The 17,551-nt window shown below is 40.6% G+C and overlaps 2 protein-coding genes across 3 annotated transcripts in view; one reads left to right on the top strand and one right to left on the bottom strand.

Moving 5' to 3' along the window:
* znrf3 (zinc and ring finger 3) overlaps positions 1 to 8,115 on the top strand; it is a 63,226-nt gene extending 55,111 nt beyond the window's left edge. The window contains exons 5-8 of one of the 2 annotated variants that reach the window (XM_063896279.1): positions 375 to 482; positions 2,055 to 2,222; positions 4,421 to 4,523; positions 4,619 to 8,115. In XM_063896279.1, the coding sequence (XP_063752349.1) occupies positions 375 to 482; positions 2,055 to 2,222; positions 4,421 to 4,523; positions 4,619 to 6,360 (2,121 nt within the window). In that variant the 3' untranslated portion in view covers positions 6,361 to 8,115. Of the gene's footprint in view, positions 1 to 371; positions 483 to 2,054; positions 2,223 to 4,420; positions 4,524 to 4,618 lie in introns of both variants that reach the window. The other variant, XM_063896278.1, reaches the window with a different exon arrangement.
* A 3,955-nt stretch (positions 8,116 to 12,070) lies between these two features.
* Positions 12,071 to 17,315, bottom strand: coq5 (coenzyme Q5, methyltransferase). Its single transcript, XM_063896466.1, has 7 exons — positions 17,097 to 17,315; positions 15,705 to 15,854; positions 15,378 to 15,602; positions 14,758 to 14,864; positions 14,268 to 14,356; positions 12,913 to 13,024; positions 12,071 to 12,556 (listed from the first exon to the last, which is right to left on the bottom strand). Exons 1-7 carry the CDS (start codon positions 17,296 to 17,298, stop codon positions 12,455 to 12,457), a joined length of 987 nt encoding a protein of 328 aa, XP_063752536.1. The 5' UTR covers positions 17,299 to 17,315; the 3' UTR covers positions 12,071 to 12,454.
* Between the last annotated feature and the right edge of the window lie 236 nt (positions 17,316 to 17,551).

The following is a 17,551-nucleotide window of genomic DNA, read 5'->3' as shown; positions in this document are numbered from 1 at the left end:
CTTTGTATTGACAAAGCTTTTTTGCTACACTCTGGAGAGTTGTCTCGTTTGTGTAAGAGATGTAGTTGTAGCATTAACATTATTTAATTACTGACTGTTGACACAATAACAAATAAATAAATGACACGGAAATTATCGAAATTCAATTGTGTATTTATTCCATAAAGTCATTTGTATTTATTTGTTCTAATAATGTGTTCAACGAGTCACATCACTGAGTGGTCTGCTCTACAGAGCAACTAACTAAGTTATAATCAAACATCCTTGATGGAAAATGCAAGATTTTTTGTCAAAATAACCTTTTTTACCTTTTTTTTGCATGTGAAGATAATTTGAGAAATGTGTTTTTCTTGCCCTCTTTTTCTCCACAGCAGCCCACGGAATATTTTGACATGGGCATCTTCCTGGCTTTCTTCGTGGTTGTGTCGCTGGTGTGCCTCATTCTGCTCATTAAGATCAAACTCAAGCAAAGGAGAAGCCAGGTCAGTGTCAAAACACACACATCACAAACCCAGTTTGAGTCACCACAAAAGTGATGTGACACAAAACACGCAACGCCATGCCGTGTTTTTTCCAGGCGGCGTGACTTTACCATAGCTGGGCGACTGTAGCACGCCTGTTGATCGCCTGATTCCTCTCGATGATTGACTAAAAGCTCTCAGTGGAGGCTTATGTCGGGGCGCATGAATCAGGATTAGCATTTAATTAGTGTTGATGAGAGGTTGGCCGCTGAGTAGGTGTCATGACGGAGCAGGAATACTGTGTGTGTGTGTGTGTGTGTGTGTGTGTGTGTGTGTGTGTGTGTGTGTGTGTGTGTCAGCAGCGGATGACTTCCTTTGGTGGTTAACTAAGAGAGCAGCTCACACCAGAGGGGTTTGTTACACTATACGATCCTTTCCTTCCTGAAATGTGAAAATGTAATGAACATCTTCTGGTGTAAATATTGTTAAAACAGTCTAAGCATTTCCTCTCCAATTTGACTGTAAAAAGTAGAACACTTTTGGGTTTATTTAAGGTTTCCTCCAGGGTTTGCCCTCACACGACTGCAGTTAATTAGAAACTGAACATACAGATTTCCTCATGTTTGATTTTTTTTAACCCTGTGATGAGATTGGCTTTCAAGCCAAATTTCATTGCTCTTTTACTTACAAGGATATCCACATGTCCTTAAAAAGTCTTCAATTATCTCGTTATGAGGCAGCAAAAAAAGTCCCTGGAGACCGTTTCTTCCTTTAAGTAAAGCCTATACATAAATAACACTGTTTTACTGCTTAATGTCCCAAAGTCTGCTACACATGTGAATCATTTAGTTTAATCCTCATAAGTGGTTCTGCATGTGGCAACCTTAATCAATCACCAAGTTATATTTTGAAGGCAGCACGAAACAAATTAACGATAAAAAGAGTCAAAGCCAGAGAGCGTTGCTAAAGCATCAGTGAAACATTCAAAATGATGTAATGTGTCAAGGGGAACATGTCAAATCATTACAAATTCAACCCGCTCTCATTATAGGGCCCCTATTATGCTTTTGGGGGTTTTTACTTTCCTGACGTGTGTTATATACAGTAGGTTTTTGTGCATGTGAATGGTCTGCAAAGGCTAAAATCCTAAAGTTCCCTCCAGAGTGAGTTTCTCTCCAATATGCTGCCTGAAACGCCTCTATTGAAGTCCTTTGTTTTCTTCTGTAACATAGTGACATCACTACAATACACTCGCGCTTCTATTGGCTAGCGATAGGCGATAAGATAAGGGGCGGGACATCTCTAAGTGGTTGACCAATCACAACAGAGCCAGTTTAACAATCAGAGCAGACCCTGGAGGAACAAAATACAATTATGAAACTGAAAATTAGCACTGTAGGGCCCCTTTAAAAACAACAAAGAAGAACAAGGTACAAAAGTTGCCAACACTGACGCTTTGTAATTTATCTGTTTTTTTTTACCCAGAAAGATAATCTCTGAGTGGATTTTACAGTGTTAGTTTTGTCGTTGAGATGCCTTGTTTTGGGTCTCATAGTCCTTGCTGAACCTGTACCTCATTCCTCCCCACCACAGAGCTCCATGAACAGAATGGCCATCCAAGCGTTGGAAAAGATGGAGACGAGGAAGTTCAAAGCCAAAGGAAAAGGCCAGCGCGAGAGCAGCTGCGGAGCCTCCGATTCTCTGAGCAGCAGCTCCACTTCTGACTGCGCCATCTGTCTGGAAAAGTACATCGACGGGGAGGTAAGCAAAGACGCTATGTCCTTTGAATTAATTGAAAAATATATCTGCTTTGAGGACTTTAATACAAACGGTATAATGGTAATCATTGCCCTCAACTTTTTTTCCTAACACTGGTTGCAATGCTAGCTCTTACAGTAAATACTTTTCGTTTTATATGTTCACATATAGGTATACTATTAAGAAATACACTTTTGAACCAGTCACATGTTTTGGTAGCTAATGCAGCAAACATTTAAAACCGTGATAATACCTTACTGAAAAACAAACCTCAAAAACAGTAAAGTGTTATTTCTATGTAAGGCTCGTTGAGAAAAATATGAATACTAATGTTTCAGTATTGAGACTTTTGGTTTTAAAGTTAAAACATCCAGCTAAATTGTGTAAATAGTTTCAAAAACACTATTTGCATCCCAAATACTGGTTTAATATGTTGCTATTAAACTCTTATGATAAGCATAATCTACATCTGGTTTGCGTTATTTCTCTTATATTTCGCTTAATTTTTGGTTCAACATACACATTTTTGAAGGATCTTGTTTATTGGGAACTTTGGTGTACCCTAAACATGTTTGTTTTTCTTTATCTGTTAGGGCTATGATTCTGAAATCCAATCAAAAACTTGAATGAACCTTTTTATAAAGAAAAACCGATAACAATTAGAATTTCTCTTACCAACCGAGGGATCATGTACATGAGCGGCTCTTTATCCAAACACTAGAGCAAAAATGGACCATGTGGGAGCCAAAGCTCTTTACTGGCAGTGTTAGTGTGGTCACCTTCCCACCGTGCTTGTTTTCTTTTCTTTATATTCTGTAGACATGAAACATAATGCAGTTATGTGGACAATAGAATGGAAGTTCCCCTGATGTGCTCGGGGACCGCAGTCCCGCGATCCTCTGTGACGCTCTTTCCGGCGCCTTTTCAGATGTTTAGTTCAGTCTTTGAGAGCACCTGGAGAGATAACGGTACCCAGAGTGCATTGGGTTGTGATTATGCATCCTGTTTTCCCAAATGTGGCTCTCTTTAATCTCTTAAAGGAGTCATTGTAAAAATATGTGACCTAATCTTGGACTTTTTAGCTTTACTGTAACATCATTGCTCATCTTCGCTACGGGGACGAACCCCAGTGCCTGGGGGGGACATAGTTGGCATGTGTGAGGGTTTTTTTTGTGGTTATGTGTGTCTTTGGTGAGGAGGGGAAGGAATCACAACAAAGCGTGGCGCCAGGCTTGCACAGAGGAAGTGGCAATATAAAAGACTGAATGGCATCAAAGCGTTTTTTGAGCAGTGAATCAACGAAAGCCTAGGTGGAAGAGAGCCCAAAGATGAGTCACTTTAAGCCATAGAATAAAGTATTAATGGCAGTGAGAGCTTTCAGAGGAGAGGAATATAATAATTCATATTCATACCGCCCCTCCTGTCGTCCTGGAATTCCTCCATGCCAGTTCTCCGTCTGAATACAAAATGTTGCATTCCTTTCATATCAATCCTCTAGTGTAAACCATTTGTTTGTTTTGTTCCAGAAAGTGGTGACATTGAGCATTAGACTTGTATTTGTACCATTGTGTGGCTTCTTGTTAAGGGTTTTGTTTGTGGCATAATATGAATTTGATTACTCGGAGGTAAAAAAAGACTCAAAACCTTCACTACAGTTCTGTACAGCCTTGCAGCCTTGCTGCCACCTTGTGGATGTTTGTAATTCACCCTCTGAGAATTGTTTATGCAACAACTTTTTAACTTGGGGAGTTGCAGGAAAAAATCAACAGCCTGTAGTTCTTACCTAAAATGTGTCCTTCAATCCACCGGGTAAGATAAAGACCCTTAAAATAAACAAATAAGATTAGCACAGGCTTCCCTCGAGCTTTTTTCTTAGAATTCATTTACCATCACCTCAGTGTCTGTGTATGATGGACAATTGATTGAATTCAAGAAAAACTTAGGACACCATCTTTGAGCACCGCCAGGCTAGTATGGGTATTAGTTTGCTGTTTTTGTACATCTGCTTTGTTGTGACCTGTTTAATTTTTAGGCAGAAAGTTAATTGACACATACGTACCATTATTCATTTTTATACTTAAGTTACCTATACACAGTATGTTCTATTTTGATAAAAATGTGTACCTAGACACACTTTTTCTTTATGTGTTACATTACAGGTAGTGTCTGACAGTTATATCTTGATGTATTTCCCCCTACAGGAGCTGCGAGTTATCCCGTGTGCTCACAGATTTCATAAAAAGTGTGTGGACCCCTGGCTGCTCCAGCATCACACCTGCCCCCACTGTAGACACAACATAATCGGTAAGACAAATACTCTTTGTCAGCAAGAGAAAAAAACATATTTTATCAAAAGCACAAAAATGGATAACGGATATTCATATGTTGGGGTTTTTCAGAGCAAAAGAAGGGGAATCCAGGACCAGCATGCATGGACCCCGGCAACCCAGTGCACAGCCGGCAGCGGGTGGTTCTACCGGTCCACTACCCCGGCAGGGTGCACCGCGCCGGCCAGGTGACAGCCTACCCAACCAGAACCAGCATGGACCCCCACGGGAACCCCATCACCATGCTCACTGTGGACCAGCACCAAGATCCTCAGGGTCTGTACCCACCCCAATCAACATCCGCGTTTCTCCGGAGCTACCACCCCACCCTCCATCTAGACCACTCAGTCAACCCACACCACTGTGGACTAGAGCACCGCGGACCCCCCGCATACCCAGCACAGCCGCATCACGGTGCTTTCAAACGACCAAAGTTCCATGGTCGAAATTTTTCCAGAGCAGCGTGCTTCTCGCAGTACGAGACTATGTACCAGCACTACTATTTTCAGGGCTTGACTTTTCCCCAACAGCCCGAGGGGGGCCAGGGGCCTGCTATGGCAGGGCAACTTGGTGGAGGAGTCGGGGCCCATAAGGGCCACCACAGCAGGGCCTTTCAGCAGGGGCTGTTATACCCCACTGTGGTACACATGGCACCAGCCTCTTCTTCAAGAATTGGTGATACTAGCAGCACTTCTGGCCTGAGCTGTTACCACGGTCACCGCTCAGTGTGCAGTGGTTACCTTGCCGACTGCCCTGGCAGCGACAGCAGCAGCAGCAGCTCGGGGCAGTGCCACTGTTCCTCCAGCGACTCCATGTTGGACTGTACGGAGGTCAGCAACCAGGGGGTGTACGGTAGCTGCTCGACTTTCCGCAGCTCGTTGAGCAGCGACTACGATCCTTACGTGTATCGGAGTAAGAGTCCGTGTAGGGGATCTGTGGGGGAAGCGGGGGCTGTGGTGTGCGCCACAGCTCCTGCTGAGGATTCATCGTCCCCTGTTCCCTTGGGACACGACTGCCTGCAGCTCCCTCCCGGAGCTTCTGGATATAACTCGGGGGACCACCTCTCCAACTGCAGTTTGGAGCCCAACTACAGCAGTCACTCATCACTGGAACCCAGGGAGAACAGCAACACTAGCACTACCTCAGCCGGGGCTCTAGAGGCTCCCAGAGCAGACAGGGGGAAGGGGGCACAGGAGGAGTCGGGGGAGCTCGGGGCTGCACCCTGTAGCTGCTGCTTCGAGGTGCCCCCTCCCAATGTGGAGTGCAAAGGGCAGGACATGGACCAAGCTGGGCCTCTGGCCTCAGGACGCTTTCACAGGGGGATAGACTTTCACAGCGCCACCTCCAAGAACTACTTTACCCCCGAGCACATGTGCCCTTCCTCGGAGCAGGTGAGCTACGAAGGGCTGCCTTGCTGCTTCTACAAAGAGATGAAGGTGCACAGGGCCACGGGGCGCTACGCCGAGGACTACACTGTTAATGTGCAGTATGCAGATTCGGAAGCCTGCTCCGGGCAGGGCTGCTGCGAACTCAACCAGAGAATACCCATAATTCCTGAAGACACAGATTGTGAATTAGGCGCAGGGGCAGAGACCCAGAGCAATTTATTGCCCATTAATGTCCCAGTGGCGGCAGAGGGGCGGACAGCAGGGCAACATGAGCCCAGGGAGGGGTATTTTACCTCAGGACAATTTAGAGGTCAGTCGTATCCTCAGGAGGAGGAGACCAGGGCTTTGTTTCACCCTCAGCTCTCTGCGAGCCCAACTGCTTTGGGGAACAGTACGCCAACAACTGAGGGAGGTCTGGGTATATGAACTTAGAGCCCGGTGAGACGGGACTCAGTCTGAAGTATGTATTTGGTACCGAATCTGTCAGTCAATCATTTAAACCCTCAGCTGCCTTGTTGTAACCTTGCTCTCTGAGCACTGAATGTTATCATCTTCGATTGTGTGGATTTCTACTGAAATGGCCTGTCTAGACAGTGTGTCAAGTTCATTCCTGAGTGACAAAGTGGAACTACATATATAGATGGACTGAAACTCGAAGTAGGTTGGTTTGGTTTCTATCTGCTGCCATCAAGGGTAATTAAGTAATCGGGGCCCATTTCTTAAGAGATTTTAGTTTCTAAAAAAAAATTGGTTTTCTGCAAAATTCTAGGAATCTTGACTTTTTTTTTCTCCACAAAAAATTGATTCACAAACATCTACATGTATAGGTGCACACATAAACACTGACTGCCTATAAAGCTTCAACCACCAGCTCAGATAGGCTGTACGGACATAGCTATACCAAAACAGAAAGACTTGATTGTTTTATTTTCTTTTACTTTTGTCAAAAGCAGGGAAATGGGTCCATTTTTAAGTGTCGGTGACCCACACATTTCTCTGAGGAGAAGAAGCTATATATTACAGAAAAATGCATAGAAATGTGAATGCAAGGCTGACACTGGTGTCTATTCAATATTAATACAGAATTTGTTTTATGCATTGCATTTCTGTCCAGTAGTGGCCTACCTGTATGAAATGTGCCAGAGCAACATGAAAGCCTTATGCTGGGAAGCTATTTGTAGCAATATCTAAAAGACACTGCACCGCTTTGACTTGTCTAGAGTGGCAGTGTCTCGGGGTCAGTAGGTGTTTTTCAGAAGCAGAGTGTTGCACTCTTACTTTTTGTTTGGAAGCCCATAAAAGTGTATTTTTGCTGTCACTTACCCAATTTCCTAAATGAGACATGCTCTACAAATATGTAGTATGTATCAAAAGGCCAAAGGAAAGCAGCTGGAAAAGACTCATTTTTCATAAGGGTTCCTTATTTTACTGTGACTTTTTTTTTTTAAAACAATGCAGTTATAAATACCACAGTGTATCTGTTTGAATCATATCGTGCCATGCATAATACATACCTGCGATATCAATGCTTGTCATTCATGCCTTTCTGTTTGTCCTGCAGACTGTTTTTATACTGTTTCTATGAAATATACACATTCTCTACACAGAGGAAGACTTTCTGAAATAACCCTATTTATAAGTTAACCCAGTGCTGTAATCAAGTGAGAATCTAATCTTGCCTTTTGCATAGAGATATGTACCTACTGCAAATATAACATTTGGGTACTTGAGTCACTATTTAATTTTTTTGTTATTGTTTCTAGCACTTAAAATGTGTACAAAAATTAATATTTTTTAATTTTTTAAGAATATAATTATTCTCTGTCACTACCATTACAAATGTTTTAAAGAAAAAAGGCTAGAAATCAATCTCTGTATATTTCTGTACCTGTATAGCAAACACATTTCATAAATGGAAATATGTTCTCTGAATATTTATTTACTAATATATTTATCTTTAAGCCATGTCTTATGTTCAGAGTGTATGAACGTTTGAGTTATTTGGTTGCTTTTTATTTTGAGAAAAATCACTAACATGAGACTTTGTATATACATGGTAATTGCACACAAGACGATTAAATCTTCTCTGACCAAAAAACTGATTTTAAAACTTTAGTACCATACAGTTTTGTAATTAAAGTGTACAAAGATCTGTAAAATATACAGTTTTATTCAAGTAAATCATGTTGTGGTGTCCTTTTTTCCATTTTCTGCATTTCACATTGAGATTTTGACATTGTTTTATCATAAGAAGAAATTATTTTCCTTGTGTAGCTTTGAGATCCAGTCAGAGCCTAAGCCTAGTACATTGAAAATACCAGAAAAAAAAACTACACAATATAGTATGTTGAAAATATGCACACAAAAAAAACATAGTATAGAATGTCAAACATAAGAAAAAAACATAAGTATTAATATTTAAAAAATATGAAAGAAAACTTCATTATATAGTATGTCAAAAGTATCAGCGAAAACTACATAGTAAAGTACTGTATGTGGAAAATATAAGAACAGAAAACATGGTATACTATGTCGAAAAATATCAGAAATATCCCCAAATATACCCTAGTATGGTACAGTGGGGCAAAAAAGTATTTAGTCAGCCACCAATTGTGCAAGTTTTCCCATTTAAAAAGATGAGAGAGGCCTGTAATTTTTATCATAGGTATACCTCAACTATGAGAGACAGAATGAGAAAAAGAAATCCAGAAATCACATTGTAGGATTTTTAAAGAATTTATTTTCAAATTATTGTGGAAAATAAGTATTTGTTCAATAACAAAAGTTCATCTCAATACTTTGTTATATACCCTTTGTTGGCAATGACAGAGGTCAAACGTTTTCTGTAAGTCTTCACAAGGTTTTCACACACTGTTGCTGATATTTTGGCCCATTCCTCCATGCAGATCTCCTCTAAAGCAGTGATGTTTTGGGGCTGTCGCTGGGCAACACAGACTTTCAACTCCCTCTAAAGATTTTCTATGGGGTTGAGATCTGGAGACTGGCTAGGCCACTCCAGGACCTTGAAATGCTTCTTACGAAGCCACTCCTTCGTTGCCCTGGCGGTGTGTTTTGGGATCATTGTCATGCTGAAAGACCCAGCCACGCTTCATCTTCAGTGCCCTTGCTGATGGAAGGAGGTTTTCACTCAAAATCTCACGATACATGGCCCCATTCATTCTTTCATTTACACGGATCAGTCGTCCTGGTCCCTTTGCAGAAAAACAGCCCCAAAGCATGATGTTTCCACCCCCATGCTTCACAGTAGGTATGGTGTTCTTTGGATGCAACTCTGCATTCTTTCTCCTCCAAACACGACGAGTTGAGTTTTTACCAAAAAGTTCTATTTTGGTTTCATCTGACCATATGACATTCTCCCAATCCTCTTCTGGATCATCCAAATGCCCTCTAGCAAACTTCAGACGGGCCTGGACACGTACTGGCTTAAGCAGGGGGACACGTCTGGAACTGCAGGATTTAAGTCCCTGGCGGCGTAGTGTGTTACTGATGGTAGCCTCTGTTACTTTGGTCCCAGCTCTCTGCAGGTCATTCACTAGGTCCCCCCGTGTGGTTCTGGGATTTTTGCTCACCGTTCTTGTGATCATTGACCCCACGGGGTGAGATCTTGCGTGGAGCCCCAGATCGAGGGAGATAAGCAGTGGTCTTGTATGTCTTCCATTTTCTAATAATTGCTCCCACAGTTGATTTCTTCACACCAAGCTGCTTACCTATTGCAGATTCAGTTTTCCCAGCCTGGTGCAGGTCTACAATTTTGTCTGGTCTCCTTTGACAGCTCTTTGGTCTTGGCCATAGTGGAGTTTGGAGTATGACTGTTTGAGGTTGTGGACAGGTGTCTTTTATACTGATAACGAGTTCAAAAAGGTGCCATTAATACAGGTAACGAGTGGAGGACAGAGGAGCCTCTTAAAGAAGAAGTTACAGGTCTGTGAGAGCCAGAAATCTTGCTTGTTTGTAGGTGACCAAATACTTATTTTACCGAGGAATTTACCAATTAATTCATTAAAAATCCTACAATGTGATTTCCTGGATTTTATTTCCTCATTTTGTCTCTCATAGTTGAGGTATACCTATGGTGAAAATTACAGGCCTCTCTCATCTTTTTAAATGGGAGAACTTGCACAATTGGTGGCTGACTAAATACTTTTTTGCCCCACTGTATGTCCAAATTGTGCTAAAAAATAAACAAGGTATAGTATGTCCAAATTATGCTAAACAACTAAATAGCACTGTGAAGTGTGTCCAAAATATCAGAATAAACAACATAGTATAGTACATCGAAACTATGCAAAAAGCAACATCAGAAATGATTTGTTTGTCCCACACGGTGGTGTAAAGTAACTAAGTACATTTACTCAAGTACTGTGCTTAAGTACAATTTTAAGGTACTTTACTTGAGTATTTCAATGTTGTGTTACTTTGTACGTCTACCATACTACAATTCAGAGGTAAATCATGTATTTTTACTCCACAATATCTTTAATTACTTTTCAGATTTGGGTTAATGATGTGAAATATAATCAACCCTTAAATCAGACTTTAGCTCCACCTAGAGTAAATCCACAATCTACCTTGCAGTATACAAAGTCATTCAAACTAGTTGCACCTTTACCAGCTTTGGAAACATTTTAATGCATCAATAATTATAATCAGAACATATCAGATATATTATTCTGAAATGGACCAATCTGCAGAATGAGTACTACTTACTTCTTTTTTTATATTTGTGACATATTCAACTATAACATGTATCCTGGTATCTTACTTTCATATAGCATAGAAAAAGCATTGAATATTAAATTTGAATACTTTGAGTACTGTATATACGTGATAATCACAATCAGAGTTCATCTCAATACTTTGTTATATACCTTTGTTGTCAATGACAGAGATCAAACGTTTTCTGTAAGTCTTCACAAGGTTTTCACACACTGTTGCTGGTATTATGGCCCATTCCTCCATGCAGATCTCCTCTAAAGCAGTGATGTTTTGGGGCTGTCGCTGGGCAACACGGACTTTCAACTCCCTCCAAAGATTTTCTATGGGGTTGAGATCTGGAGACTGGCTAGGCCACTCCAGGACCTTGAAATGCTTCTTACGAAGCCACTCCTTTGTTGCCCTGGCGGTGTGTTTGGGATCATTGTCATGCTGAAAGACCCAGCCACGCTTCATCTTCAGTGCCCTTGCTGATGGAAGGAGGTTTTCACTCAAAATCTCACGATACATGGCCCCATTCATTCTTTCCTTTACACGGATCAGTCGTCCTGGTCCCTTTGCAGAAAAACAGCCCCAAAGCATGATGTTTCCACCCCCATGCTTCACAGTAGGTATGGTGTTCTTTGGATGCAACTCTGCATTCTTTCTCCTCCAAACACGACGAGTTGAGTTTTTACCAAAAAGTTCTATTTTGGTTTCATCTGACCATATGACATTCTCCCAATCCTCTTCTGGATCATCCAAATGCCCTCTAGCAAACTTCAGACGGGCCTGGACATGTACTGGCTTAAGCAGGGGGACACGTCTGGAACTGCAGGATTTAAGTCCCTGGCGGCGTAGTGTGTTACTGATGATAGCCTCTGTTACTTTGGTCCAGCTCTCTGCAGGTCATTCACTAGGTCCCCCCGTGTGGTTCTGGGATTTTTGCTCACCGTTCTTGTGATCATTTTGACCCCACAGGGTGAGATCTTGCGTGGAGCCACAGATCGAGGGAGATTAGCAGTGGTCTTGTATGTCTTCCAGTTTCTAATAATTGCTCCCACAGTTGATTTCTTCACACCAAGCTGCTTACCTATTGCAGATTCTGTTTTCCCAGCCTGGTGCAGGTCTACAATTTTGTCTCTGGTCTCCTTTGACAGCTCTTTGGTCTTGGCCATAGTGGAGTTTGGAGTATGACTGTTTGAGGTTGTGGACAGGTGTCTTTTATACTGATAACGAGTTCAAAAAGGTGCCATTAATACAGGTAACGACAATTATATTTTTCAATTCTATCTTGTCTCACCAAAAAGTCAAATTCTTCAAGTAACTCCTCCATTACCTGCATTTCACATTGAGATGTTGACATTGTTTAATATCAGAAAAATACTTTGCTTTGAGATAACCCATTCAGATACTGAGATCTTTTTAAAACATTTTTTATTTGTTGCCAAAATGTAAATGTTACAGAAAAATATTCGTAACAAGCTGCAGATTAACTCACTTGCTAGTAGTCTTAACACCGATACCACAAATAAAGTGACATTTAGGTTATCAATGCAGCATTCTTTACCAACAAAGGTATTTAGTACAGTCCAAGCGTTGCTGAACCAAGACCATCAGCAGGAAAATAGACATGTCCACTGACATGTTTCTCTGTCACTGTGCAGTCATTGCTGCACAGAGGAGCTCTGGTGCTTCAGGATCTGGAGTTAATGTCCAAGAAATCTATACACAGTTTAGCATACACACAGAAAAGTGTGAAACACAGAGCCAGTCTTTTTGCTTTTGATTTACAGAGGAGTGCATCTCACAGCTTGAAACCGGAGTGAAGAGCCACGACTCCACCGGTGAGGTTGTAGTACTTCACAGAGTAGAAACCTGCGTCCTCAATCATACCTTTAAACTCCTCCTTCAGGAGAGAAGAAAAGGGAATGACAGTGAATACACAAACTTACAGTGCAAACAGCTGGAAAAAACATGAACTTAAATTAAGGAAACAGTGACTCAGATATTCAGTTCGTTTTTTAAAACATTTCTATGACTAAGATTTCTTTCCGAACTTAAAATGTACTTAAAGGTCTTTAAAATATTGAAAAGGTATTACATTTAACTTCAGGATTCCCGCAAATATCCTAAATTAGCTCATTAAAATCAAAAAGTGATGGCATTTTTTATTAAACACCCCCAACTGGGGTTGAATCCAATCAGATTGTAGAGTAGCAATGGTAGAAAAGAGTAGACAAAAGGAAAATATATTTTTCTTACCTGGTCCGGGAACTTGCGGATGCTTTCTACCAGATACTGGTAAGACTTCCAGTCTCCAGCTATCACCTCTCCCAAAACTGGGATCATCTGGAAACTGTACGCATCATAAAGCCTGGAAACACGAACAGGTTTAAAGTTACCAGGGGAGCTGAAACCTGCTGAAAATCCACCCATTTTTCAAAATCCTTCTCACATGGGATTTTAACTGAGCATTTGTTTGTGATGAGTTCTTACCCGGTAAAAGTTTTTTAAGAATACGTATTTTTCACCAATTTAAACATCTAGAGTGGAAAAAAACCCAGTACATTTATACATTTTTGTACCTGTAATATTTTAAGGCATTACATAATAACCTCAAAGACTGGCAACATCATTAAGCCTCTATATCACAGGTAGTTTACCATGAGCCATGGACAGTCGTGTAGAGTAACTACGTTCACTCAAGTACTGTACTTAAGTACAATTTTGAGGTATTTGTAGTTTAATTGAGTATTTACATTTTATGCTACTTTGTACTTCTACCATACTACAATTCTGAGGTAAATCCTGTACTTTTACTCCACCACATTTATTTAATACCTTTAGTTACTTTACAGATTTGGATTAAAGATATGAAATATAATCAACACTTAATTAAGTCTTTAGTTCCACCTGGAGTAAATTCACAATCTACCCTGCAGTATACAAAGTCATTCAAACTAGCTGCACCTTTACCAGCTTTGATAACACTTTAATGATCAATAATTATAATCAAAAGATATCATATATATTATTCTGAAATGGACACTGGTATTTCTAATTAGATCTGAGTACTTTTTCCATCTCTGGCCATGGCACAACAAAGAGTGTCCAGGTTATTCAAACAGATCTTAAAATAAGGTCATTTTACTCAAACTATTCCTCTGTTCTTGGAAGAATGTTAAACTGAAAACTGGACCCCTTTATTGACTCTCCTTGCTCTTTAGTACTTTGCAGCCAGGTCACATTTAACAAGCTGAAGTGCTTTTAGGTACAAAACCACAAGAGGGCGTTGTTCATCCAACTCCCACATGATTATGGAAGGACACAAAATCTACTCAGATTACAATTTGCTCAGTATAGCCTAGCATTTATGGGACCTGTCTTAATTTAGGCAGCATATATGTTACTTAAAGAAAAACAACTGCTCCTTGAATGTGGTGAGACTGGGAACTTTACTCTGGAAACACAAAAACCTCAGACAGAAAAAAACAGCTGTTAAAATGTATTGCTGGATCTGTGAAGGCAGTGAGGAATCAACAGAGACTCTCTCAGATTCATACGGTTGGTTCATATTCACAGTAAGTCACAATTCATTAGAGCACACTGCTCCTCACCTTGCTAGCACAGGATTTGTCACTTTGCTGAACTCTAAACACATAAACCTGCCACCGGGCTTGAGGACGCGCAGAGCCTCCTGCAGAGCCTTAGAACGAGAAAAGAATTAGTGCTGACATGCTAAAAGGGTTCCTTTAATGCTTCTTTTCAGGTTCAGAGAGAACTCCCTCTGGAAGGAACTTTGGGTTTTAGCTGCTGCAAACCATTTACATGCACTTACACCTATATCACTCTCTACAGGTAAGGGAAATCCCAAAAGCAGAACAGGGTCTCTTTAAAAACTGTTCCATTAATGAAAAATTCAAGTCATTTATTGAGCAAAGATATCGGTTAGTAACAGCTTTGCAGTTCTCAAGACTTTCCATTTTTCAAAGTTACATTTCTTAGTAAATTGACTATTATTAGATTTGAAACCATTCAAAGCCATTTCACTATAGTTGTGATGGATTTTATACATATAGAATCTGTAGTGATAGTGCAGTCAGTTACCTGATCTATATGGGTGACGTTTCGAATCCCAAAGGCGATGGTGTAAATATCAAACTGGTCATCATCAAAGGGCAGCTCCTCTGCATCCCCCACCACCCAGGACAGACCTGCCGCACACACACAGTTCATCAAACCTTGCACTCAACTCCGAATCCAAGGTGGAAAAATTATTATTATGTACTCCGTTGTGATCATGCATGGTCGAGCAGAACTCTCAAACAATTAAGGAGTGTTTGGATTATATTTAGATTTCATGCATAATATTATCTGAGACATCCAGTCCCAGCTGTAGACATTAGGTAACATTCTTGAATAAAATAATATAACCTGCAATAAATAAACTGATTTTAAACTGTTATAAATTCTGTTTTACTGCTAATGTCAGTATACTGCTTAAATGCAACAGATATGAATTGTTTTTATATTTTATACAGCAAATTTAACTGACAACTAAAGGCACCAACAAAAGAACTGAATGATAGCTAGGGCTCTTGTTTATGGCTGCCTGATTAAGACATTTCTAACCAAAAAGATTTACAAAAAAAAGTATTCTGCCTCATTAAACCATATTAATGATACATATTTTAAGTTTTATAACTGAAACAAAGAGAAACGCTCACCAGCACTGATGCCCAGACCATCAGCTTTCTGCTTTCCTACTCTTAGCATCTCCTTGTTGATGTCACAGACCACAGCTCTGGATTCCTGGGGCACGTCCTCGTCTTCTGTCGAGTAGTTGTTGGAAATGTCCTGCCACGATGGTGTCTGCATGGACCGCGCCGCCCGCCGCTTCTGCCTCTCTTGCTGAAAACGAATGTACTCCAGAAAACGGAAAGCTATGTCACCTGCAAGAAGAGTAATCACAAATTTAAAAAAATAAGTGTGACATCAGTGAGGTAGGGTTTCAGTTTGATGGTGTGTAGTAAAATACACCAAAGTTGCCTTACCTGTTCCACCTGCCACGTCCAGGAGTCGCACCCCGGGCTGTGGGTGCATGACGTGCAGCAGCATGTCTTTCCACAGTCGATGAACCCCCAGACTCATGGCATCGTTCATGGTGTCATACTTCTGCGCCACATTCTCAAACACCTTATACACTGAAAACGCAAAAGAAGAGCATATTTCTCACTTACATATTCTATCTAAGAAAATACCTTACATGTTTTGTTTTTCGCTTGTGATCCAGGAGAATGTTTTAAATGTTGTAAATCTGAAGAGATACAGTCAATATACGTATATGAACCAAGTGTTGTGTTTGTTTTGTAACATCCGTTTCGGTACTCTGCAATGTTGTCAAGCTATTGACATGTAAATTATATTTTGTTTTCAATGACTTGCCTAGGTAAATAAAAGGTAAGATATATTAGTTTTTATTTTAAACTTTTGACAAGGTATCTATTAGAAATTGCAGCAGTTGCTCAGTCTGAAGGGACTTGGCCGGGGAACCGAAGGGTCTGTTCATGCCCCGTTCGGACTAAAAATACAGAATGTGGACTGTTAAGTTGCAGAACCCAAATGCTCCCTGGTGCCAGACAGCCTGGCAGACTCCTTACTCTTTCTCCTTAATGCATAAATGTGTGCATCTATTTGTATTAAAACGTGTGTGTGTGTGTGTGTGTGTGTGTGTGTGTGTGTGTGTGTGTGTGTGTGTGTGTGTGTGTGTGTGTGTGTAAATAGAAAAACAGAACGTCTAAAATTGGAAGTGTTTTTGCGTGATTATTACTATAACGTTTGGAAAATATTGACTGAGAATAACAAGTTAGCAACAGATATAAATAATATGCTCAGTGCTAAATCAGCCCATTATTTCCCTTAGAGCCCATTATTTCTCTTAGCTTCAAATAGAAACAACACTGCAGGTACAATATCAGAATCAGAAGTACTTTATTTATCCCAAACTGGGAAAACTTTGCGTTGTAGCAGCGAAATACAAAGAGAAGCAACTAAAAAATAAAGTAAAAATAAAAATGAATGAATAAGAATGAAAATGAAATATACAAATGTATAAAAAGGCAATAATAATAATATAGTGTAAATGTACAATGTTAAGTGTGAAGGAGTGCATGTTAAGTCCAGTTTACAGAGAGGCGATGGAGCATATGATGTAAAACATTATACCAAAACCTGCATCACCGTACCACCTTGAATACACCAAAGAGGTTGAATTGACATAAATGCCTTTTCATGGATTTATTATAAGCCGGATTATCTAACACATCGTTAAGATCCCCAATACATCTTAAATAATTTCTCTGGCGGTGTGTACATTTACAGAGAGTCAACGAGCTATAAGTAGCGACATGTTTGAATGAAGTTAGTTATACAGAAAGACACCTCACCTCTCTTTGCCTTCTCTGTCTCCGGCACCGTTTCAAAACCAAAGTGCGTATTTCTGTCTCCGGCGGCATCGCTAAAACACCGACAGGTCGGCGGCTCCCAGCAGCAACCGGACCGACCTGAAGCTCCAGCAGCAGTGACATTAACATTTCTGTGGGAAAGACGGATCACCCTCCTAAACAGGAGTCTCATGGATGCGGCCATCTTGCCGAATTATGCAACGATGCGACGCTCTCTCGTCATTCACAGGCGACCGTAAAGTTTTTCAGATGTACGCCGCCGGTTAGCAGCAGGTTTCTGTATAAATCCATGCCTTGCACAGAGTAATTGGCGTTTAATCAGAGTATTCAATGTTTTAAGGTGTATTATTATATGCTACAACAGTACATAGTTGAAGTTGAATTTTTTCTCAATCTCTGGGTTTCTGCAACAATGTTAAAATATGTATAAAATGAAT

This window comes from Eleginops maclovinus, chromosome 12, assembly GCF_036324505.1.
Source record: "Eleginops maclovinus isolate JMC-PN-2008 ecotype Puerto Natales chromosome 12, JC_Emac_rtc_rv5, whole genome shotgun sequence".
In the NCBI taxonomy this organism is placed as follows: domain Eukaryota; kingdom Metazoa; phylum Chordata; class Actinopteri; order Perciformes; family Eleginopidae; genus Eleginops; species Eleginops maclovinus.
This window is presented reverse-complemented; position numbering and strand designations above follow the sequence as displayed.

What these genes read in the sequence shown, in the direction of transcription:
- coq5 (XM_063896466.1), bottom strand. Translation starts at nt 17,298, where the DNA reads ATGGCCGCATCCATGAGACTCCTGTTTAGGAGGGTGATCCGTCTTTCC. An exon ending in GACAGAGAAGGCAAAGAGAG is followed by an intron (nt 15,855 to 17,096) that starts GTGAGGTGTCTT and finishes TTGCGTTTTCAG; the next exon opens with TGTATAAGGTGTTTGAGAAT. An exon ending in TGGTCTGGGCATCAGTGCTG is followed by an intron (nt 14,865 to 15,377) that starts GTGAGCGTTTCT and finishes TGTGTGCGGCAG; the next exon opens with GTCTGTCCTGGGTGGTGGGG.